The 24,664-nt window shown below is 42.5% G+C and overlaps 1 protein-coding gene across 1 annotated transcript in view; it reads right to left on the reverse strand.

Annotated features, from left to right (window-relative positions):
- The window catches only part of CDS1 (CDP-diacylglycerol synthase 1), a 73,361-nt gene extending 49,833 nt beyond the window's left edge, over positions 1–23,528 (reverse strand). Inside the window, exon 1 of the mRNA XM_068542106.1 lies at positions 23,412–23,528. Coding sequence (XP_068398207.1) covers positions 23,412–23,528 — 117 coding nt within the window. The remainder of the gene's footprint in view (positions 1–23,411) is intronic.
- Positions 23,529–24,664: the final 1,136 nt, after the last annotated feature.

The raw sequence follows: 24,664 nt of genomic DNA on the forward strand, positions 1-24,664 counted from the left end.
GAAACCCAGTCTGGACCTGGCTCTTTAAGGGGGACTTGTAGCCAGGTAGCCAGTTGTCTAATTTTATCTAACTAGGTTTTAACTTCTGATATGGTATTAAGATATATATAACAGGAGCTATTGGCCATTAAATATGTCTCCTCTTTTGTTGTTAATATCTGATCTGAAGCAATTTTATTGTCTGAAAAATTTAATAGTTACAAGAGGATACCTTGAAACCATAAGGTTGCAGTTACCAGTGGACACTGTTTTGAGATTGGCTGGTGCCATCCCCTAGGTCTGACACAGCTCAGAAAATTCAAGTTCTCCGCAATACAGGAACATGTCTGAAATCACATCCATATGTCTGAACCAACAGCTACTCCATTTTCACTTTCAATTGCATTTCTCTTAATGGCCAAAGCAGATGTCACTGTTAATGATTTCAGTGCTTTTCTAGATATGAGAAGATGCAAGAATTTGGGCTCATAAAATCTTCTGAAAATATCTAACTATCTAAAGCCCTGTTCTGCCAGTTTTTCTCAGAGCAGAGTGCCTCATTCCTGATCTCCACCCTGAATTCCTTTCAGGGGGTGTTGAAGGTCAGTGGCCACAGTGGCCATTGACCTAATCCTTGCAGAGGCAGATGGCAATTTGCAGTTGGCAGAGCCCCTTCAGGATCATAAATTTGACCATGGTTTGGGGGGCATTTCATGACCATTTTGTCCCATGGTGCTAGGAATGCTCATTCCCAGGTCTGGCAAAGATTTCGCTGATAGGCCACTCAGTGTGCTATTACTTACTGGACTAGGCCTTACTAGTAACCAAAAGTCTCTGGGCCACCTGTCTTACTAGTCTCTTATGGTCCAGGAAACTATTCCCTCTTGTTGCTTCTTCCCATATCTAGAGTTACACTATTACAATCATTGATCTCAGATGGAGCTATACATCATCATTTTATCAGAGGCTCAGTCACACATTTGGTAATGCAAGAAACAACAATTTTGCAAAACAGGCAATATAAAAAACAATATAGCTAGCAGATTAGTAAGATCGTAAGTCAGAATATAAGTCAAGAACTTCCATTAGGTGCAGCCCAGTACATCCCAGGTCTTCTGACCTAGTCTGTTCTGTACCAATCCTTATCTTTAAGGGAAATTATATATTGGCATTGTCCATAAGGCACCCAGCCCAGTTTCCTAGTGTTACTAGTCTGGTTATCCCTAGTACGGGTTTAATTGTCCCCAACATAAGGGAGCCTTTAAATTTGAATGAACATAACCTGGTGTTAATCTCCTGGTTGTATATCACGGAGCATCTGATCTTTATCCAAAGACTGATTACAAAGTTAGGCTTCAGAAACAAACTTAGAGTGTTCTTCTGACAATTTAATTAAATTCTGGAACAGTATAACATAACCACAAGAAACTATCTGGGAAGTGAGTCTTGGTAAGCACAGACATTAATTAACAAAACTAGAATTTAATATTCAGTGAAACATAATTTTTTTCTACAATTGCCCCCATGTTCATCAAGTACAGCCAAGACTAATTTGTTTCTAAAATAAGATTGGTCCATTGACCACATAGGTTCTTCCACATTGACTCTGGTATAATTCCTCAGAAGAAGTCTCAGACTAAATTTCCAAAAGGTCTCTCAAGGCCAAGAAAGCCATACCAAAGGCCTGTCATCAGATTTTGCCTAGGTGGATTTCTCTCTTTTAGAGGTCCCCAAAATATCAAGATTTCTGCACATGCCAGGAGACAGTTTTTCTCATTCGCCTGATAAGGCTGCTCAGAGTCTCCAATTTTTGAAGGGAACAGGCAGAGGGAAAAGAAAAATATCTCAATTTTACTCACAGAGGTGTAATTTACCAAATTGTTGCAAATCATAACCAACTTGAGGGGAAGTTTTTTTCCTATATCTGGAAAACACAGATCAAAGCCAGTAACATTTCAGACAAAACCCATAAAATTTATCACCATATTCACCAGTTCATTTAGTAACCAATCCTCTTGTTAACTTTTTATGAAGCCGTCAGGTTTTCCCTTAGGATTTTTTTTTTTTTTAATTTCTTACCCAGTTTCCCAGTACAACCTGAGATTTATCAAAATACAATAATAACCGTCTATAAATCACAGAGACTTAAAAAGTCATGGTTAAACATTTGATCAAAATGGGATTGACAAAAGACACTTAGTTATTGCTGTAATGTGCAACATTTTAAAATAACTAGAATTATGACTGATAACATTTTACAAGGACATACTAGATTTTTAGGAATGCCATGTAATTTAACATACTAATTAAATATTTCTCTCTGAGAAACTCACGAGCTGTTGTCAAAAGCAGTAGTCCAAGAAAACTTTGAAGGGAGAAACTGAATCTGAATCCTGTCTTGCCCTAGCCCACTCCCAACAAAATCCATCTACCCAACTAGATTTAATAATCCAATCTTAGAAAATCCTGACCATGCACAATTCTAAAAACATGTGCTTTCTTAACAGAGAATATCCCAGGGTGGCACCAAATACCTTTAGATTCCTAAATACCTTTAGTCTCTCTCTGCCAAGGGAAGCCAACATTCACTAATTAATGTTTCAGTATCTTAATATTTTATTTGGAAATGACCTACCTATTCAATAAACTTCCATCATTTAACTTAACTCTAAATTTTTAAGCTACCAAGCAGCTGAAGAGATTATTCTTAAGTACACATTCCTAAAACAATTATTCCTAAAGAGTTTTACCCAAAAGCTCTTATCTCACTTGCATTACTTAACATTGATAACTCTAAAGAAATGTCTATATTAATCAAACCAACAAGCTTAATAGCCTTTCATGGGCACGCCAACTTCAATAGCAAGTATCAGTTCAGTACTGAATATTCCCCAGATCATGTGGTCCCAAAATTTATCTTGGCCATTTTCTACACATTTAGATTTAATTTGTAACTGCTTAATTTTAAGTGAATTAAATAGAGCTCATTTACAAGTTAACTTTTACATAAAGACAGAACCAGAAATCTGTTTTTCCGCTTGATTTTAAAAAGGCTTCCCCCCCCCGCCCCCCCCACACCCCACCCCACCCCCACCCCACCCCACCCCGCCTTTTTTTTTTTTTTTTCTAGAGATAGTCTAGATAAGATAAGTATTCGTGAGGGTCTGGGCACAGCGGGGAGAAATACCAATTCCCTTTTCATGGGAGCATAGTTGAAGATCTCACAGTTTTGTAACAATACCCTGGGGGGCGGGGGGCGGGTTAGAAGATGGAACAGAACTCTGGTTACCCATAACAAGGCTTGTCCCAAAGGGAAAATCCCAACCAGCATTCCGCCACAGGCAAAGCCTGACACAACAGGGAAGGATTCCCTGGTATTGTCGCATGTGAGCGCTGTTATTTAGCAAAGACGGTCAATATAAGTACTGACACACATACATACAAACAACAAACACGGTCCCACAAACAAAAGATCAGACAAGGTGTAGCCCAAAGATTCCATTTCCACTCCCAGACTGAGGACTCAAAATGGCTCGCAATGATTGGGTAGAATTTTCCCATCCTGTGCAAGCCTGAGTGGCTTACCCCAAAACAATATCCACAAACACACAAGCAACAGATAAACTATGGCCACACAGACAGAATATCAGAGGAGGTATAGTTTAAAAATTCCACTTCCACTCCCAGAGAAAGTCTTCCAAATAGATTGGGTCAGTTCTTGAAAGAGAACAAACCCAGAGTTGGCTCTCAGGGATCCCAGAGTGGCTAGCCCAGATGGAGTGGAGAGAATTCCCAGCCTTTCCATTCCTGTGACAAAACAACTTTACCTGAAGAATAGTATAATAATTTAGGCCACCATGCAAAGGCCACCTCTCCTCACTTTTAAGAATATACTTTGGGCAAACAGAATTACAATAGAACCTTATTCTTTTTAGTCATAGATTCATAGTTATAGGTCGACCAATATGCCAAAATTTTCCCGGGGGGCTATCAGATGGAATACAAGAAGAAGTGCTTCCCATGTTGAGTCAAATTAAACAGCCGTGCACACAAGATGGAAAGCAAAACCAGAATCCTCACCAGCCAAACAGAAGCCACCCACACACAAAAACAAACAGCCCAAGGCTCAAACTGGCTTCCAACTCCCACTAACCCGGTGGCCTTGGATCTTCCTAATGGAAAAATCCCCAAACGGGAACCAGAGGTTCACCAAACAGACCAAACCAAGTGGCCTCAGCATGCAAGCTGAGGGGGCTTACCAAAACACTGGCAGAGGTGTCGCAACATCCCAAACGCTACTTTTCTGCTTCCCCAAAACAATTCCTTGGAGTAGGAAGTCCAGGGCAGTCCAGGGAGGAGGAAGAGAGGAATGTCCTCAAGGCAAAGATGGCCTTGGCAGCTGCTAGGGTGGTCCCTCTTCCACCCTACTCCCGACTTGGAGTTCCAGCTGCCAGGATGGCGGACAGGATATGACTGGGGCTTGGCCTTTCCAGGCAAGAGTCCCAGGCGATCTGGCCTCTAAAGGAATTCTCCAACCCTCCGCTCTCTTGAAAGAGGCTGGCGTGGAGAAAACCTCGGAGCATCCGATCAAGCCAAGGGACCACCCCCCCACCTGGGACTGTCCCTCAGTCAGCCCCACGCTGTGCACCAAAATTGAAGCCAAATCCGGCCTCTGTACCCCGACACTGAGTTAAATCTCAGAGACAGAGTTTTGGGTGAAGTAGAAAAGAATAGCTTTATTGCTTTGCCAGGCAAAGCGGGCCACAGGGGGCTAATGCCCTCAAAACCGTGTGTCCCAACTTGGAGAGGGTGGTGAGAAGTTTTACAGTAATGGGGTGTGATCAGCTTGTGGACATTCTTCTGATTGGTTGGTTGGCGGTGAGCTAAGTAGGAGTCAGCATTATCAACCTTCAGGTTCCAACTGGTCTGGGGTCTACGTGCTTGTGGGAAGCATACCATCATTACTTGTTAGCTCTTCCCACCTGGAGGGGATTTTAGTATCTGCAAAACAGCTCAAAGGTATTGTTGTGTGTATCCGTTGATGGGGAACCTTGCCCCAAGGCTGCACTGTTGTTTCTCTTGACTGTTTCTCTCTTGTCTAGCATCCCCTCCCTTCCCTAATTAACAACTGCTTGAATCTGCCCACTGGAACTCAGGGAAAGTCATGGAGGCTGAATGAAGGCTATTTCCTGTAATCAAAGAAATGGGGGACTCAGAAAGGCTTTGTGCCCAAGAGCCCCACAGGGCCCTGCTCAGTATCAATCGATAGATAGGTATAGATATGTAGATATATAGATATACACACACATATATATGTATGAATATATATATATATATATATACACACACACACACATATAAAATTTTTTTAAGTGTTTAAACTTCCATCATTTTATTAGATCCTCAAGAGACAATCACAGCCAAGACGGTGGAGTACAAAAACCTTGAGCTCACCTCCTTTCATGGGCACACTAACTTTACAACTATAAACAGAACAACTACTGATGAGAGTAATAGAATCTATCAGAAAAGATCTTCTACAACTAAAGATCCAAAGAAGGAACCACAGGAGATGTGTAGGAGGGGCAGTGCTGTGGTATAGCCAAGAGCCATACCACCAGGTGGGCAACCCACAAACAGAAGAATAATTACAACTGCAGAGGTTCTCCCCTAGGAGTGAGGGGTCTGAGCCCCACACATTAAGCTCCCCAGCCTGGGGGCTCTTACACAGGGAAAACGAGCCCTCAGAACATTTGGCTTTGAAGGCCGGGGGACTTACTTTTGGGAGACCCAGAGGCTGTGGGAAACAGAAACTCCACTCTCAAAGAGTGCACAGAAAACTTCTCACACTCTGGGACCCAGGGCAGAAGCAGTAATTTGAAAGGAGCCTGGGTCAGGTCTATCTGCTGATGTTGGCAAGTCTCCAGTAGAGGCAGGAGACAACTGGCGCTCACCCCAGGGAAATAGACACTGGTGGCATCCATCTTGGGGAGCTCCTTCTCCCATGTAGAAGTGTCCCTCTAGAATTCTGATGCTGTCAAGTGATGCTGGATGCTGGCAAGTGTCCATCTGGAATTCTCCTTCTAGCTTACTAGCCTTTGGACCCAGTCTGCCACCCCACCCCACCCCCACCCACCAGACTACAGGCACCAGTACTGGGATACCTCAAGCCAAGTAACTAGCTGAGCATGTTACTTGCAGCCCCACCCATCAGAAGGCAGGTTACCTTAAGAACCTCTGAGCCCACAGCCACCCCTGGACACAGCCCTGTCCACCAGAGGGCCCAGGCCCTGGCCCCATACACCAGTGCCCAGGCACTAGACTCAGAACCCCCATGGCCTTACAGCTAGAGACCCTGGAACCCAGCTCCACCCACCAGTGAGCAGGCACTGGCCCCCAAATGCCATGGGTTTAGGCCTCGCCCACCAGTGAGCCACCTCTAGCCTCAGGATAAGCCACACCCACCAGCAGGACAACACCAGCTCTGAGACACCCCTTAACCAGTCACTCCGGGATCTGGCCCCACTAACCAGGGGGCTGACACAAGCTTCTGGACACCCTGGGTTCCACACCAGCGATGTCAGGAACCAATCCCACCCTATTGGGATCAGTCCGACACCAGTTCTGATGCCTAGGCCCCACAACCACCCACCCTAGAATCTGGCTCTGCTCATCAGTGAGCCAGCACTAGCCCTGGGACCCCCTGGGGTTCTGCACCCAGTGACCTTGTGACCCAGCCCTGCCAAACAGCAGCTGGCAGCCTGTGCACATGGCAGGGTCCAGCAACCAACTGGACGAGGGGCCAGCCACGCCAACCAGACCACCCACATTAGACAGCCCTCCATGAGAGAAGGTGCCATGCAGTCCACGTAGGGGGCATGCTTATAGCATATAGCTCTGATGACCAGAGGGGAGTGTGCTGCTGGGATGCACAGGACATCTCCTACAAAGAGCCACTTCTCCAAGGTCAAATGTAACCAGTCTACCAGATACATAGAAATAAAAACAGCAAATTAGGCAAAATGAGGCAACAGAGGAACATGTTCCAAATGAAGAAACAAGATAAAACCCTGGAAGAAGGCTAAGTGAAGGGGAGATAGGCAATCTACCCAAGAAAGAGTTCAGGGTAATGATCATAAAGACTATCAAAGAACTTGGAAGAAGAATGGATGAGTGAGAAGTTAGAAGTTCATAACAAAGAGTTAGAAGATATAAAGGAGAACCAAAAAGAGATGAAGAACACAATAACTGTAATGAAAAATACACTAGAAGGAATCAACAGTAGATTAAATGATACAAGGGAACAGATCAGTGAACTGGAAGACAGAATAGTGGATATCACTGAAGCTGAACAGAAAAAAGAAAAACAAATTAAAAAAAATGAGTACAGTTTAAGAGAGCTCCACTTCAACATCAGGCATACTAATATTTGCATCACAGAGGTCCCAGAAGGAGAAGAGAAATAGAAAGGGGCAGAGAACATACTGGCAGACATAAGAGCTGAAAAGTTCCCTAACCTGGAATAGGAAGCAAACATACAGGTCCAGGAAGCACAGGGCATCCCATACAGGATCAACCCAAAGAGGAACACACCAAGACACATCATAATTAAAATGGCAAAAATTAAAGATAGAGAATATTAAAAGCAGCAAGGTAAAAATCAACAAGTTATGTAAAAAGGAACTCCCATAAGTTTATCAACTGACTTTTCAGCACAAACTCTGCAGGCCAGAAGGGAGTGGCACGATATACTTAAAGTGTTGAAAGGGGAAAACCTAGCACCAGGAATACTCTACCTGGCAAGGCTTTCATTCAGATTTGATGAAGAGATGAAAAGTTTTGCAGACAAGCAAAAGCTAGAAGAGTTCAACACCACCAAATCATCTTTACAAGAAATGTTACAAGGACTTCTCTAAGAGAAAAAGAAAAGGCCACAACTAGAAACATGAAAACTACAAAAGGAAAAGGCTCATTGGTAAAGGCAAATACATAGTAAAGGTAGTAAATCAACCACATACAAAGCTAGTAGGAAGGCTAAAAGACAAAACTAGTAAAATCATCTATGTCTGTAATAAGGAGTTAAGGAATACACAAAACAAAAAGATGTAAAATATAATGTTGAAAACAGTCATTGTAAGGGTTCTCGAGAACAAATGCACAGTTGTTAAAATGTATTTGAAATTAAGAAATCTGCAACTTAAGACAACCATGTATGTATACAGATTGCTATGTATAAACCTGATGATAACTATAAACCAAAAATCGACAATAGATACACACACAAAAAAGAGGAAAGAATCCAAACATAACACTAAAGATAATCATCAAATCATGAGACAACAAAAGAAGAAAGGAACAAAAAAGAACTGCAAAAACAATTTAAAAAATGGCACCAAGAACATACATATCAATAACTACTTTCAATGTAAACGGACCAAATGCTCCAATCAAAAGTCACAAAGTGATAGAATGCATATAAAAACAAGGCCTATATATATGCTGCTTATAAGAGACTCACTTCAGATCTAAAGACACACACAGACTAAAAGTGAGGAGATGGAAAAAGGTATTCCATGCAAATGGAAATCGAAAGAAAGCCAAGGAAGTAATAATTATATCAGACAAAAATAGACTTTAAGACAAAGACTGTTATAAGAGACAAAGAACAATATTACATATGATATTATCAAGTGATCAATTCAAGAAGAAGATATAACAATTGCAAATACATATGCACCCAACATAGGAACACCTAAATAAATAAAGCAAATATTAACAGACATATAGGGAGAAATTGACAGTAACACAAAAATAGTAGGGGACCTTAACACCCCACTTATATCAATGGACAGATCATTCAGACAGAAAGTCAATAAGGAAACACTCGCCTTAAATGACACATTAGGCCAAATGAATTTAATAGATATATATAGAACATACCATCCAAAAGCAGCAGAATACACATTCTTTTCAAGTGCACATAGAATACATTCTCCAGGATAGATCACAAGCTGCACGTGTTAGGGCACAAAACAAGCCTTGGTAAATTTAAGGAAACTGAAATCATATCAAGCATCATTTTTGACTACAACACTATTTCAATTACAAGGAAAAAATGCAAAAAACCACAAACACGTGGCTAAACGCAAAAGACTAAACAATACGCTACTAAACAACCAATGGATCACTGAAGAAATCAATGCAGCCATAAATAAATAAATAAATTTATTTATTAAAAAAAAAAAAAAAAAAACTCCAACAAAAAAATGTCCAGGACCAGGTGGCTTCACAGGTGAATTCTACCAAACATTTAGGGAAGAGTTACCATCTATTTTTCTCAAACTATTCCAAAAAGTTGCAGAGGAAGGAATGCTTCCAAACTCATTCTATGGTACCAGCATCACCCTGATACCAAATCCAGAGAAAGATATCACAAAAAATGAAAATTACAGGTCAATATCACTGATAAACATAGATGCAGAAATCCTCAACAAAATATTAGCAAACTGAATCCAACAATGTATTTAAAAGATCATACACCATGATCAAGTGGGATCTGTCCCAGATGCAAGGATTTTTCAATATCCACAAATCAATCAACATGATATAACAACAAATCAACAGACTGAATAATAAAAATCATATGATTGTCTCAATAGATGCAGAAAAAGTTTTTGACAAAAATTTTTATGTAAAACACCCATTTATGACAAAAACTGTCAACAAGGTAAGTATACAGGGAGCATACCTCAACATAATACAGGCCATATATGATAAGCCCACAGCTAACATCATACCTAACAGTGAAAAGCTGAAAGCATTTCCTCTAAGATCAGGAACAGGGTGAGGATGCCCACTCTTGCCACTTTTATTCAACACAGTATTGGAAGTCCTAGCCATAGCAATCAAACAAGAAAAAGAAATAAAAGGAATCCAAACTGGAAAGGAAGAAGTAAAACTGTCACTGTTTGCAGTTGACATATTACACACAGAAAACCCTAAGGACGCCACCAAAAAACTACTAGGGCTCATCAATGATGATAAAGTTGGAGAATACAAAATTAATATACAAAAACCTACTGCATTTCTGTACACAACAGTGAACTACCAGAAAGAGAAATTGAGGAAACTATCCCATTTACAATCACATCAAAAAGAATAAAATACCTAGGAATAAACTTTCCTAAGGAGGTAAAAGACCTGTACTCAGGAAACTATAAGACCCTGATGAAAGAAATTGAAGATGACACAAACAGATGGAAAGATATACCATGTTCATGAATTGGGAGGACTAATATTGTTAAAATGACCATACTACCCAAGGCAATCTACAGATTCAATGCAATCCCTAACAAAATACCAATGGCATTTTTCACAAAGCTAGAACAAATAATTTTAAAATTTGTATGGAATCATAAAAGACCCCAAATAGTCAAAAAAAATCTTGAGAAAGAAGAACGGAGCTGGAAGCATCACATTCCCTGACTTCATACTATACTACAAAGCCACAGTCGTCAAAACAATATAGTACTGGCACAAGAACAGACACACAGATCAATGGAACAGAATAGAGAACCCAGAAATAAACCCAGGCACTTATGGTCAATTAATCTATAACAAAAGAGGCAAGAATATACAATGGAGAAAAAACAGTCTCTTCAATAACTGATGCTGGAAACTGGGCAGTTACATGTGAAAGAATGAAATTATAACGTTTTCTCATACCATATACAAAAATAAACTCAAAATGGATTAAAGACCTAAATGTAAGACTGGAAATCATAAAACTCCTAGAAGAAAACACTGGCAGAACACTCTTTGACATAAATTGTAGCAGTATTTTTTTGGATCAGTTTCCTAAAGCAAGGAAATAAAAGCAAAAATAAACAAATGAGACCTAATTAAAGGCTTTTGCACAGCAATGAAAACCATCAACAAAACAAAAACGCAACCTACTGAATGAGAGAAAATATATGTAAATGTTATGACTGATAAGGGATTAATATCCAAAATATATAAACAGCTCATACAACTCAATATCAAAAAAACCAAACAACTCAATCAAAAAATAGGCAGAAGACCTGTATAGACATTTTTCCAAAGAAGAGATAGGAATGGCCAAAAGGCACATGAAAAGGTGCTCAACATTAGTAATTATCATAGAAATGCAAATCAAAGCCACAATGATATATCATCTCACACCTGTCAGAATGACTAACGTCAAAAAGACCACAAATAACAAATGTTGTCGAGGATGTGGAGAAAAAGGAACTCTGTGCACTGTTGGTGGGATTGTAAATCGGTGTAGGCACTGTGGAAACAGTACGGAGGTTCCTGAAAAAACTAAAAATAGAACTACCATATGATCCAGCAATTCCACTTCTGGGTATATATCTGAAAAAATCAAAACCACTAATTAAAAAAGATACATGCACCCCAATGTTCAAAACAGCATTATTTACAATAGCCAACATATGGAAGCAAGCTAGGTGTCCATCAACAAATGAATAGATAAAGAAGATGTGGTGTATATATATATACACAATGGAATGCTACTCAACCATAAAAAAGAATAAATTTTGCCATTTGCAACAACGTGGATGGACCTGGAGGGTATCATGCTTAGTGAAATAAGTCAAACAGAGAAAGACAAACAGTACATCTTATCAATTACTCGCGGACTCTAAAACAAACAAACAAAAACAAAACAAAAAAAACGAAGCTAACGAAACAGAAACAGACTCACAGATATAGGGAACAGACTAATGGTTACCGGGGGAAGAGGGAAGGGGAGACGGGCACAATAGGGGTAGGGGATAAGAGGTACCAATTACTGTGTATAAAGTAAATAACTACAAGGATATAAGGTACAGAAAAAAAAAATATGCTTTTTTAAAAAAAAGAGACAACCCTAATGAAACAAGTCAAACAGACACTATCATTGCTGTTTTACTTATAGGTAAACTATGATCAAAAGCATTTGCTCTGGGGCTTCCCTGGTGGTGCAGTGGTTGAGAATCTGCCTGCCAATGCAGGGGACACGGGTTCGAGCCCTGGTCTGGGAGGATCCCACATGCCGCAGAGCAACTAGGCCCGTGAGCCACAACTACTGAGCCTGCGTGACTGGAGCCTGTGCTCCGCAACAAGAGAGGCCGCGATAGTGAGAGGCCCGCGCACCACGATGAAGAGTGGCCCCCGCTTGCCACAACTAGAGAAAGCCCTGGCACAGAAACAAAGACCCAACACAGCCAAAAATAAATAAATAAATAAATAAAAATTTAAAATAATACAGACATACACTTTATAAAAAAAAAACAAAAAACAAAAAACAAAACTCAAACTGAACTTCATATTTAAAAAAAAAAAAAAAGCATTTGCTCTGGTGGTGTGATTTTTTATAAAGTTATTTAAAACCCAAACTGACTTCTAAGAGTGCATGAACAAGAACTGTGTGTGTACGCTGGGGCCGTTACACAAAGATGGTCATTGTAGAACCTCCAGGGATAGAGTGGCTAAGGAATTTTAAGAGAAGAGTTGCCTCATGCTCAGTTTTGAAGTTGTTCATTCTGCTGTAAGGAACAGCCTCCACTCCTATGTCCTCCCCTCTCCTCTACCCATCCCTAGCAGCAACCTTCATTAAAGAGTGCTACACACACAAATGCTTTGGGAGAGTGGTTTACTGAGGGGGGAATTGGGGGAAGGGGACTGAACTGGGTCAGAGGGAAGAGAATATTCACAGGAGGTGAATACACGCAGAAGGAGCATTGAGCAGAATCTTGGGCCAGAAGTGATACTAGGAGTGAAAGCGCCTAGGGATTCAAAATGTTTAGGAATCTCAAACCAAACTCAGTCTTTATTAGCACCAAAGTTTTGGCAAATTTCATCACCCCTTCTAACTGATTCTTTATCCATAAAATGGAAACATTTAATATAATGCCAAGGACTCAGTTAAGTCAATGAAACAGTAAGCTATTATTACTATCGAATCCAATTCCTCATTAAGTGGCTTAACAAATAAAATGTCAGCCTTGGGAGAGTATTATCAGTTTTCATAAAGCAATAATAAACTTTTGTTTACTAACTACAACTTTCTTACTAAACAATTATGAAATTAAATGTGACATTATATCAAAACTGACAAATGAAACAAATGTCACATTCCCACTGTGACACTGAGAGTCAGTTGGCCCCAGAGCAACTTAAACAGAGAGAAATGTTGACAAGTAAATCAGCAGACAGGACATCTCCTGAAAACACCAGGGAACCTGCTGTTAGTCTGATGTGCCAGCAGGTTTTTGACATCTAGAATGATGGAACACATCACATTTTTTTCTTTGCTTTGCTCTCTTTTTTTTCACCTTCAGTAACCCAGAGCGTTGCAGGCATAGTGTGAGTGGTAGTCGAGACAGTGACTAATGGAAATGGCTCCATAAGGGCACATCACCAGGTTGCAGAAAGAGCACCAGATTAGGAGTCAGGAGTTGCAAGTACAGTGATCACTCAGTACCTGCTGGGAGTGGGGGAAGAGGGGTGGGGAATAGTTCCTGGACACCCTCAGATACAAAAATCAGAGAATATAACCTACACACATCCTCTCATACACTTTAAATCATCTCTAGGTTACTTATAAAACCCAAAACAATGTAAATAGTTGTAAGTACAATGTAAACAGTTGTTGAGTATGCAGCAAATTCAAGTTTTGCTTGTTGGAACTTTCTGGGATTTTTTTTTTTTTTTTTCAAATATCTTGACCCACAGTTGGTTGAATCCATGGATTTGCAACCCACGGATATGAGGGCTGACGGTACTGATTCCACCTCTAACTAGCACTATGACAAAAGGCAAAATACTTAACCCTAAAGAAACTCAGCCCTTGGTTTCCTTAAAAAATAAAACCATTGGACTTTCAACACACCACCTCAAAGTCCACTTGGCAATAATGGTGATGTGCCACAACCCTCCCCAGTAGTTCATAAGCTTTGTGAGAGGAAGAAATACTATTGGCCTCACTTTTGACTCGCAAGAGGCTGGCAGACGACCTTGCACAGTGGCTGGCATTTATTAGGCACTATGTAAATATGTGTTGAATGAACTGAGCCTGTCAGCTCATGCTAACATTTAAGATTAAAATAGTTCTCAACTGTTCTTGCTAGGTGAGTAATCTTGGCCAAGTCACCTTGAAGAGTAGCCCCCGCTCTCAGTAGCACTTACGTAAAATGAGGGCTTCTGACTATGAAAGACTACTCTTTTCCAAATATAAAATGATAATGAAAGTATTTCTGGTAAATGGTGGATGAAAGTTGAAAAACTTAAATTTTCTTTATTACCCTGTAAATCTAATTCCTACAGTGAAATGTACTTAGAAAATAAGAACAAAAGTACTTTACAAATATTGATTTATTTATACCTCACATTACCTTACAGATAAGTAAATAATCACATCCTTTTTATAAGTGGAAAAATTTAGGCTCAGAAAGGTTGAGTAAAGTGCCCAAGTTTACACAGCTCTAAGCAATGTAGCCAGGATGCAGAAAGGAAATTAAAATGACAATTTTCCTCCAAACTGATCTACAAATTCAATGCAATCCCAATCATCTCAATAGGCTTTTTTCGTGTGTGGAAATGTACAGACTGATTCTAAAATTTATATGAAAATGCAAAGGACCTAGAAGAGCCAAAACCACCTGGGGAAAAGAACTAAAACTGAAGGACTTACACTACCTGTTTTCAAAAGTTATTATAAAGTTGTAACTGTGGTACTGGCATAAAAGAAAACAAATGTCAATGGAACAGAAGAGAGAGTCCAGAAATAAATTCACACTTCTGTGGCCAACTAACTTCAACTAAGTTGAAAGGTAAATTCAATACATGATGCTGGAATAATTAGATATCCATATGTGAAAGGAAGGAAGGAAGAAGAAAAAACTTTGTACTTCACACCATTTACAAAAATTAATTCAAAACAAATCATAGACATTTACATAAAGATATAAAAATTCCATAAAATCTTTGGGACCTAGGGTTAGGCAAAGATTTCTTAAATATGACAACAATAGTATGATTCATATAAGAAAAACTGATAAATAAAACTACTTCAAAATTAAAATTTTCTGCTTTTCAAAAGACAGTGTTGGACTTCCCTGGTGGCACAGTGGTTAAGAATCCACTTACCAATGCGGGGGGCATGGGTTCGAGCCATGGTCCGGGAAGATCCCACATGCTGCAGACCAACTAGGCCTGTGTGCCACAACTACTGAGGCTGCGCTCTAGAGCCTGCGAGCCACAACTACTGAAGCCCACGTGCCTAAAGCCCATGCTCCGCAACAAGAGAAGCCACCGCAATGAGAAGCCCGTGCACTGCAACGAAGAGTAGCCCCTGCTCTCTGCAACTAGAGAAAGCCCGCATGCAGCAACGAAGACCCAACACAGCCAAAAATAAATAAATAAAATTTTAAAAATAAATAAATAGTAAATCCTAAAAGATTTCCAAAATCAATATTAAAAAAAACAAAAAGACAGTGTTAAGAGAATGAAAAAACAGCTATAGACTGGGAAAAGATATTTGCAAATCACAGGTCAAATAAAGGTCTTGCGTCCAGAACACATAAAGAATTCTCAAAATTCAATAAGAAAACAATCAACTCAATTAAAATACATGGGCAAAATATTTGAACAGACATATCACCAAAGGCAATACACAGATGGCAAATTAGCATATGAAGAAATGTTCAACATCTTAGTTACTAGGGAAATGCAAATCAAAACTGCAGTAAAATACTATGACACATCTTCTAGCATAGCTAAAATTTAAAACTGAACATACCAAGTCTCAGAGAAGATGTGTTGAAACTGGACCTCTCACACACTGCTGGTGGAAATGTGAAATGGTACAACCACTTTGGAAAGCAGTTTGGCAGTTTCTTAAAAAGTTAAATAATACATCCACCCTATGACATAGTCATTTCATTCCTAGGTATCTGCCCCAAAGAAATGAAAGTATATATCCACACAAAGACTGTACACAATGTTCATGGCAGCTATATTTGTAATAGCTCCAAACTGGAAACAACTCAAATGTTGAAAAAAACAAATTGGGCTACATCCATACAGTGGAATACTACTTGGCAACAAAAATGAACTATTGAAGTATGCAACAATACAGATGAATTTCAAAATTATGCTCAGTAAAAAGAAGCCAGACATGGACTTACCTGGTGGGGCAGTGGTTAAGAATCCGCCTGCCAATGCGGGGGACACGGGTTCGAGCCCTGGTCCAGGAAGACCCCACATGCCACGGAGCAGCAAAGCCCGTGCGCCACAACTACTGAGCCTGCGCTCTAGAGCCCACGAGCCACAACTACTGAAGCCCAAGCTCGTGCTCCGCAACAAGAGAAGCCACCGCAATGAGAAGCCCCCGCACCGCAATGAAGAGCAGCCCCCGCTCACCACAACTAGAGAAAGCCTGCGCGCAGCAACAAAGACCCAACACAGCCAAAAAAATAAATTATAAATAAATAAATAAATAAATAAATAAAAGCCAGACAAAATGTACATATAGTATGTATATGTATACATACATATGCAATGTGTATGTGCATACATGTATGTATGTATAGAATTCCACTTATATAAAATTCTAGAAAATACATACTCAACTATAGTGCCAGAAAGCAGATCAGTGGTTATCAAGGTGTAGAAGGGGAATTACAGAAGGGCAGGAGCAGACTTTCAGTGGTGACGGGGTTTGTTCATCATCTTTACTGCAGTGATGAACTCATCTGCGTTGCACATGTCCAATTGCACAGTGTAAGTATGGTCACTTTAGTGTATGTCACTTGTAGCTTATGGTGACTCCTGAAGAGTGCACAGGAGCCAGCGGACAGGGAAAGGTGCTTCTCAATACTAGAGACTGGAAAGCAGGAAGAACAAGGGCATGGGATTCCAGACCATTCAAGACGATGGCTCCAAAGTCTCTAAACTAATGAAGGTAAGCAGCAGTTTAGAATGCAACAAAGGATAACGTATTAAATCAATCACAATTTCCACCCCTTTTACACCTGGTCCCCTAAAAAGTGAGTCAATCAGGGTCAGCTTCTCCACTACAGGTCCCTTGAGGTTCACACTGATCCCTCCCTGTACCTAGTACAGCATTAAAATTGCAAACAAGCAAAAGGAAACCCTCAAGTGACACAGAGCTCTGTGCCTAAAAGGAGGGGGCCTTTTAAAAATCTTGAAGCTAAACAGGTCTTACTTTAAAGAATGGTAGGTTATACTACTGATTTCAGCATTTTCTCTCAGTCTCTTCATTGTTTCCATGTATTTTAAAGATGTGAGAAAGAAACTACATGCCTTCACCCCACAAAGCTTACTGCCTCCATGAACATGACTTTAGAATCCAATCGCCTTCATTACCATAGCTTTACTATTCCCAGATACTTGCTCTGGAGCTAACTGTTCATCACAAGAACTTCTGAAAAACATCAACCCTTTAATAGGAAGCACCAACGAACAAGTTTCCTCCTAAAACTCTTTGAACCCTTGCCTCAAAATCCTTGCCTGGCTATTGCCACCAATCCCAAACTGTTACATTGTGATCCGTACCCAGTCCTAATCAAGACCCTGCATTGAAAGACCTGCCTTAAACCAAACTTCCAATTCTCAATAAAATCCAACCTTGCCTTTCCCCCTCCAAGCTCTGCCAAAGCTTAGTATTGAGGTGGTGTTTTTCCTCACCACAGGAAGCAATAAACTCAACTTTGTCTTATCAGCTGGTGGGTTGGTGATATCTGGGGAGCCAGCATTCAAAAACCGTTGTTAAATAAAATGAATATGCTGCAAATGACAACATGGAAACTTATTTGGGTGATAACAGTGACTAACAATTGATGAACAATTGGGGAGTACCAACTTATATTTTATTCTGGATATCTGGATCTACATATTCATATTTTATTAATGGCCTATATTTAGATGGAAAAAATATAGAAAATGTTTAGCACACCTTCAAGTGACACCAAGACAACTCACAATGAAGGGTGCCAAAGTGAAGAATTTATGGAAACACAAGTTCCAAAATTAAAAGTTTATTTTTTAAATATTAGAATATTTTTGAAAGAAACGACACCCATCTCAAATGAGGAAGGACAGAAGTTAACTGACCTCCAGACTGTTTCACCCTCAACTTCACAAACCCAAATCTGTATCAGAGTAGCATCCCCACATACGACCCCACACGGGGTCCTCGCCTGACCGTGCACTGTTCCACCGGTGCTCCCCGTACTGGCTGCGGCTTCCCTGTGCACCCCCTTCTCTCCCATTTCCGGTCCAGTCAATTAGGTCTAGGCTTCACTTCAACTGCTCAGTCTCTCTCAATCCATCCAGGGCTTCAACAGCCCTCTTTGAGCTTCCGTCCACTTTCTTGCCTACCCTAACTGTGTTCAATCCTGGCCCCCCTGGCTCACTCACTCCTCTGGCATCCTTGTCCTGGCATTCCCGACCACAGTCACTCCCAGTGCCTTTCTTATTCTCAGCTATTAAATGGGAAATATTCCTAACCCATATAGCTGAGGAACAAAAAAAGAAAGATGTAAAAGTACTGTTTTCTCTAAATCACTCTACAAGCATCAACTATTATGACTACTACTGCTACTGAGTGAAGAACTATGCTAATTCAATACACAACAAATTTGTGTTATTTTAGTTCAACTGAATCTTCACTGAGTTTGATAATTCTGCCAGTTCCCTCTTGGTCATCTTACATCACACTCTCTAAAATGACATTCCAAAGGTGTCCCAGTCAGAAATGAGATCTAGTTCCAGCTCTGCTACCAGCTTGAGGTCATTTCGGGCAATAACAAACACAGTCTAGGGCAAGTTTATTATTTAAAAATACACACACACACACACACACACACACACACATATATATACACACACACACACATATATGTATGGTTGAACTAAATTGTTCCTAAGATCTCTTGAAGCTCTGTGGTTCTCAGACCCTACTTAACTGGGAAAATTTAAAGCGTCAAACACTGATCTCTCCTCTTCTGCTTTTCAAAATGTTTCTGTATCTAACCTCGATTCCTTCTTTCCTTTCCTTGAATACTCCAACCACCTGTACTCTCCACACCATGTCTACTTTCTTTTCCCTAGGGACTGCCCACCCTCATCAGCATCTGCGCTCCCATTTGACTTCTTTCTTTCTTCCTTCCTTCCTTTTTCCTTCCTTCCTTTCTTCCTTTCCTTCTTTCTTTCTTTCCTCCTTCCTTCCTTCCTCCCTCCCTCCCTCCCTTCCTTCCTCCTTTCTTCCTCCTTCTCTCCCTCCCTCCCTCTCTCTCTTTCTTTCTTTATCTTTGGCTGTGTTGGGTCTTCGTTGCTGCACACGGGCCTTCTCTAGTTGAGGTGCACGAGCTTCTCATTGCGGTGGCTTGTCTTTGTTGTGGAGCACGGGCTCTAGGCACGTGGGCTTCAGTAGCTGTGGCACATGGGCTCAGTAGTTGTGGCTCGAGGGCTCTAGAGCACAGGCTCAGTAGTTGTGGCGCACGGGCTTAGATGCTCTGCGGCATGTGTGTTCTTCCCGGACCAGGGCTCAAACCCGTGTCCCCTGCATTTGCAGGCGGATTCTTAACCACTGCACCACCAGAAGTCCACTGACTTCTTTATATAAATACCTACCTTCCCTTCTTTGAAAAAGGAAATTTTCACTTGATCCTCCAGGTCCACTCTAACTGCTATTCTGTACTCCCTTCCACCGGCACTTCCTACAATTACTACCAATATTTTACGTCTCACATTCCTCGGCCTAAAATGTGGCTTCTCTTAAGATCTTTTGCTGGGACTTCCCTGGTGGCACAGTGGTTAAGAATCCGCCTGCCAATGCAGGGGACACGGGTTCGAGCCCTGGTCCGGGAAGACCCCACGTGCCACGGAGCAACTAAGCCCGTGCACCACAACTACTGAGCCCGCATGCTGCAACTACTGAACCCTGCGCGCCTAGAGCCCGTGCTCCGCAACAAGAGAAGCCACCGCAATGAGAAGCTTGCGCACCGCAATGAAGAATAGCCCCCGCTCGCCGCAACTGGAGAAAGCCCGCGCACAGCGACAAAGACCCAGTGCAGCCATAAATAAAAATAAAGAAAGAAAGAAATTGAGAGGGAAATTAAATGAATTAGTATTATAAAACAATAAAAGATCTTTTGCTAAATTCCATGTTCTCTGCCCCTTCCTCATTTCTAAATACTAGTGATGATATCCTCTAAGCAATTCCTCCTCCTTTAGCTCCCAGGACCTCATTATCTTGGCACCTTCTTACATCTCCAACCCTACTCTAAACATGGGCACCTCCCAAGGCTCTGTCTTCAGTTCTCTGCCCTCTCTATCCTAATCAAAAGTCTCCACACCTGACCGTTCATTTCAGTTCCCAACACCACCTTGAACCACTTCTCTGTTTTAGAGAATGCCATTCCTGCCCCACCCAACTCACCCATCTCGCTCATAACCTGAAAAACCCTGCAAAACTGCCCAATCATTTTTGCTTCTTTCCTAAGTCTCTTAAGTTGTGCATCAAAATGTGTCTCCCAGCAGGCTCTTCTTTTATTAGTCTTACCCTGATCACCCTTGTCTAGGTCCCATCACCATTATCTAATATACGCTTCCTCTCTCTCAACCCCTACTCCCCAGCTCCTACTAGACTTAGTACATGCCCTCATTATTTCATATACATAGCATTTGCAATATACTCCTATCTGGTTTCTTTGTGGCAGGTCTCTCCCCCTCCCAACACTTTCTCCAGAGTGCTGCTAGAATGACAGGCTAACGCCTCTGCAAAAACTTTCCAGTGGCTTCCAGGAGTCCATGGAAGAAAGCCTAACCTCCTTCACAAGACTCTGAAACTCTCAACCCCTCCTCACAAACACATACAGTTTATGCTCCAGGATTATAAAACTAAGCTCAGTTCCCTGTGCCTAGAATGCTGATTTATGAAACAGTTCCACATGCCCTTTGCCTAGAATGCCCTTCCCTAACACTTGTCCACCTGGTGAGTCCCCAGGCATCTTTTAATTCCAAGGCTCAAACCCTCACCTCCTCTTAAAGCCTTTCCTGTTATCTCCATATAGCATCCAGCTATGCCCTCTTTGCTAACAATAAGCCTTGTTCAGACTTATATTAAATCTATCTCATATATATCTCCTGGGGGGTTCCTTGAAGAAGTGGTCTTGTTATCTTTCAAGTATTACTGCAGCATTCAGCAACTGGGAACATTCCCCTGCAGGTAAGAAGCACCTTTTCACGTGTTAATGCTCTGGACCACAGAACTTTCTCTCACTATGTCTCCAGGTCCTGAACAATGAGAAGGTCATGTTAATAACGCCGTTATAAAAAAGACTACAAAATGGCACGGGAGTGTACCATAACAGCAGAATATAACACACTTCCTGTACTTCTTTCATTAATTCCATAAGAGTTTTGCCTTTACTGCAACTTGAATGGAGAAGGCACTTACAAGAATTTCAATGGACCAAATATTAACCAGCCTCCGATGTGCAAACTGACTTTATAATGGCCCTTGACCCGGAAATACAGGTGCATTCAAATATACACCCTGATAAGAAAGGACATACAGAGGATAGAGTTCAGTGACACAAAGCTTGCCAAGTCAAAAGTTCCTTGCAATAAACTCTAAAAGTATGCAATATTTTAGATATGGTTTAGAAAATGCTCATCCTTGTCTAAGAAATCTTAACAGAACAGGTTACACATGGCAACACCTACTCTCAGAAAACAAAATCCCGCTGGGTATGTATTAATGAAAACCAATAGTGTGGCATTTATAAATAAATAAATAAATATGCAGTGAGGTAACCCACTCACAGATAGCTAGAGACAACAGTTCTAATGAGTCAAATCAAACCAGAGAAGTAGTTTCCATTTTAAATATATTAGGGTGTTAAGAAACTAATTAATTCAAAAGTTATTTTATGGATGGCTTCCTTGAACATGTTTTTCTTATTAAAAGCTTGTTCCAGTTAAGGAAGTGAACATGGGGAAGCTGGTATTTCCTTGATTCTAAACTATATCAGTGCTAAAACAAAACAAACCCCAACCTAATTAATTCTATTTTTGGTCTAGTTTCCAAGGCAGTCTTCACAAAAACTAGTCTTTGCCCACTCTTTTTAGCTTTGTAACATCAACCTTCAGAAGCTAGAAACTGTTACACTTTGTATAATTCCTTGATACATATGTTCTATCACAGACTCATTTTATTCCACCTGCCTATCAAGGGTAGGGGGGAAAAAAAGGATCTGTCTTCCCATTGATTCTAAAGTTTCATGCCTAAAATCACTGTTAAATTTATTATTTCATGATGTTGTCGGATATGTTCCTGCCAGAGCTTTATAAGGGGTTACCTCAAGTTCATCAACATCAAGTTCCAGGTGGAACCTTCCCCAAATCAGAACTGTGAGTGAGTCTCAGCAACAGTGCAAACCAGAAAAAAGGGAATCAGAGAACAGTTTCTAGTTCCAAAAGGCCACTGACTTGACCTTGAGCAATCTACTTCACTTCTGTAATTCAAACTGCAATACCTGCTTCCAAAAAAGAATGCTTCTAGGAATAGCTTAAGTGCTTTGAGTTTCTAAGATAAAATGGAATTTTATAAACAGAAGATTTTATAAAACAATCTATTGCCTGGCCCAGTTTCCTAAACTTATTACCAAATAAGCTGAACTTTGACTTTCTTCTACCTTTAAAAAGAATAGTGGCATTACATCTACTTATTCTTAAATGTCAAGCAAAGGCAATCTACAGAAATGGGAATTTTAAAAGTCCTCATGAATTAACGTGTCAGGTAAAATGAAATCTACTGCTGCACTGTCGGCCGTGGAGGGTCACAACTGGGTCACGTGTAGGAGCCTCTCAAACCTCCAAAATCTATTATACTGAAAAAGGATAGAGGAAACGAAAGTGCTGATGGGGGAGCGCAAGAAGCCAAGCCTCCAGCGTCAGGATCCAATGGCATGTTAGAAGCGAAGGTGCATGACTTAAGTTTAGTCCTTACTAACTGTGCTCCTCTCCCGAGAAGAGGTGTGAGGTGGCAGCTACTAGAAAGCTGCAGCTCTTAGGGAGGCAGGCTCCATCCCGATTCTAGCGTCGGCCGCAGACCCCGGGGAGGGGGACTCGAATGGGCAGAAACTAAATTAGAGTCAAGTTGAATCATCCAGCTACCCTGGCAGCGGTCGAGGTCATCCTGGGAAACGCACCATTGCTGGGGTCCGGGCCCCACGTGAGGAAGAAGGAAACAAAGCCAGGCTGGGAGGGGGGCGCAGCCCGCAACTTCACCTGACATTCCGTGGGGCCCCACCCTCCCTCCCAGGTGTCCCGGCCCCAACCAGGACGCAGCCGGGGCGCGGGTGCGCGCCTCTACTTACTTTGTCACTGGTGCTCTCGGTTTCGTGGTCGCCGCCGGCCGCCTCTCCCTCGCGGGGTGGCGGCGCCACCGCTCCCCCGGGGCCGGGGCAGCCTCCCCGGTGCCTGAGCTCCCACATGTCCCGCTCCCGCGCGGCCGGGGCGCTCTCCTCCAGCGTCCCGAAACCCGAGCTGCACGCGCGGTCTCGCCGGCTGGCCGCCCTGCCGCCCCGCAGCTACACACCCGACGTCCCGCAAAGCCGCGGCCACTAACACGCCCCCACCGTGGAGGCGCCGCCGCCGCCTCCGCCGCGCCGGGTCACCCCCAAAACGGCATCAACGAGCGAGCGCTCGAGGCCGCCCCCAGCGAGCGCGGGGCCGGCCGAGAGGCGAGGGGCGGGCGCCGGGGGCGGGCTCGGGGTGCAGGGCAGGCTCGGGGCGCCCGGCCAGAGCGGAGAAGGTGGGGGCGCGGCGGAGCGCGGCCGCCGGTTGCCAGGTGCGCGTCCCCACGCAGAGGCCCAGGTGGGAGGAGAAGAAAGGACGGGGAGGGAAGGAGGAAGCGTGACCCGCTTTAGCGCTTCACCGGGCGCCAGCCGCCCGGGCCCTGCCACTCCCCGCCCCGCCCCCGGACTCAAGAGTCGGCAGGTCCCGGCCCCCCCCCACACCTTTCTCCCGGTTGCTGCCTCCCGCAGCCAGGTCACGCGCCGCAAGCCCCACCCCGCCCCGCCCCTCTGCGCTGCACTGCGGTTCCCACAGCCCCGCCTCCATCGCAGAGGGGTGACGTCATGGGTCCGGACCGAGGCTCCGCCCGGGTCTCTGGGAGCACACAGGTGGCAGCGTTGAGAAAATGTACGGGCTGGAACAAAGGTGAGGAGCAGGGAGGTGGAGGAGGGATGAGCAGCTTGCTTGGAAGTGAGGCGTGAGAACTTGTGGACTCGTCACGGAGCAACTGGGAGGGCTGAAAGAACTACTCGAAGACGCCTGGTCAGTATTGACAGCACTCAGCACTACCCCTTCGAACGGCTCCGCGGCCGCCGAAGCTTGATACACCGCGGAGTGTCGGAGGTTTAGAGGCGTCCAGAAGCAGAAACTTGTCTGGCAGGAGGAACTCGACGACTTCGCGGCATTGTGACCCAGTGGCATCGCTTGCAAAATAGGAGATGCCTTTGCCTCACTGGGCGTCCCGGGTTGGCCAGTTTCAACCACATACCCAAACTCTGTCTCCAAGGAGCTCGAGTATTGAAATCTCTCCAAATTCACTGCCTAGGCCCTGAAG

This window comes from Eschrichtius robustus, chromosome 4 (assembly GCF_028021215.1).
Source record: "Eschrichtius robustus isolate mEscRob2 chromosome 4, mEscRob2.pri, whole genome shotgun sequence".
NCBI lineage: Eukaryota > Metazoa > Chordata > Mammalia > Artiodactyla > Eschrichtiidae > Eschrichtius > Eschrichtius robustus.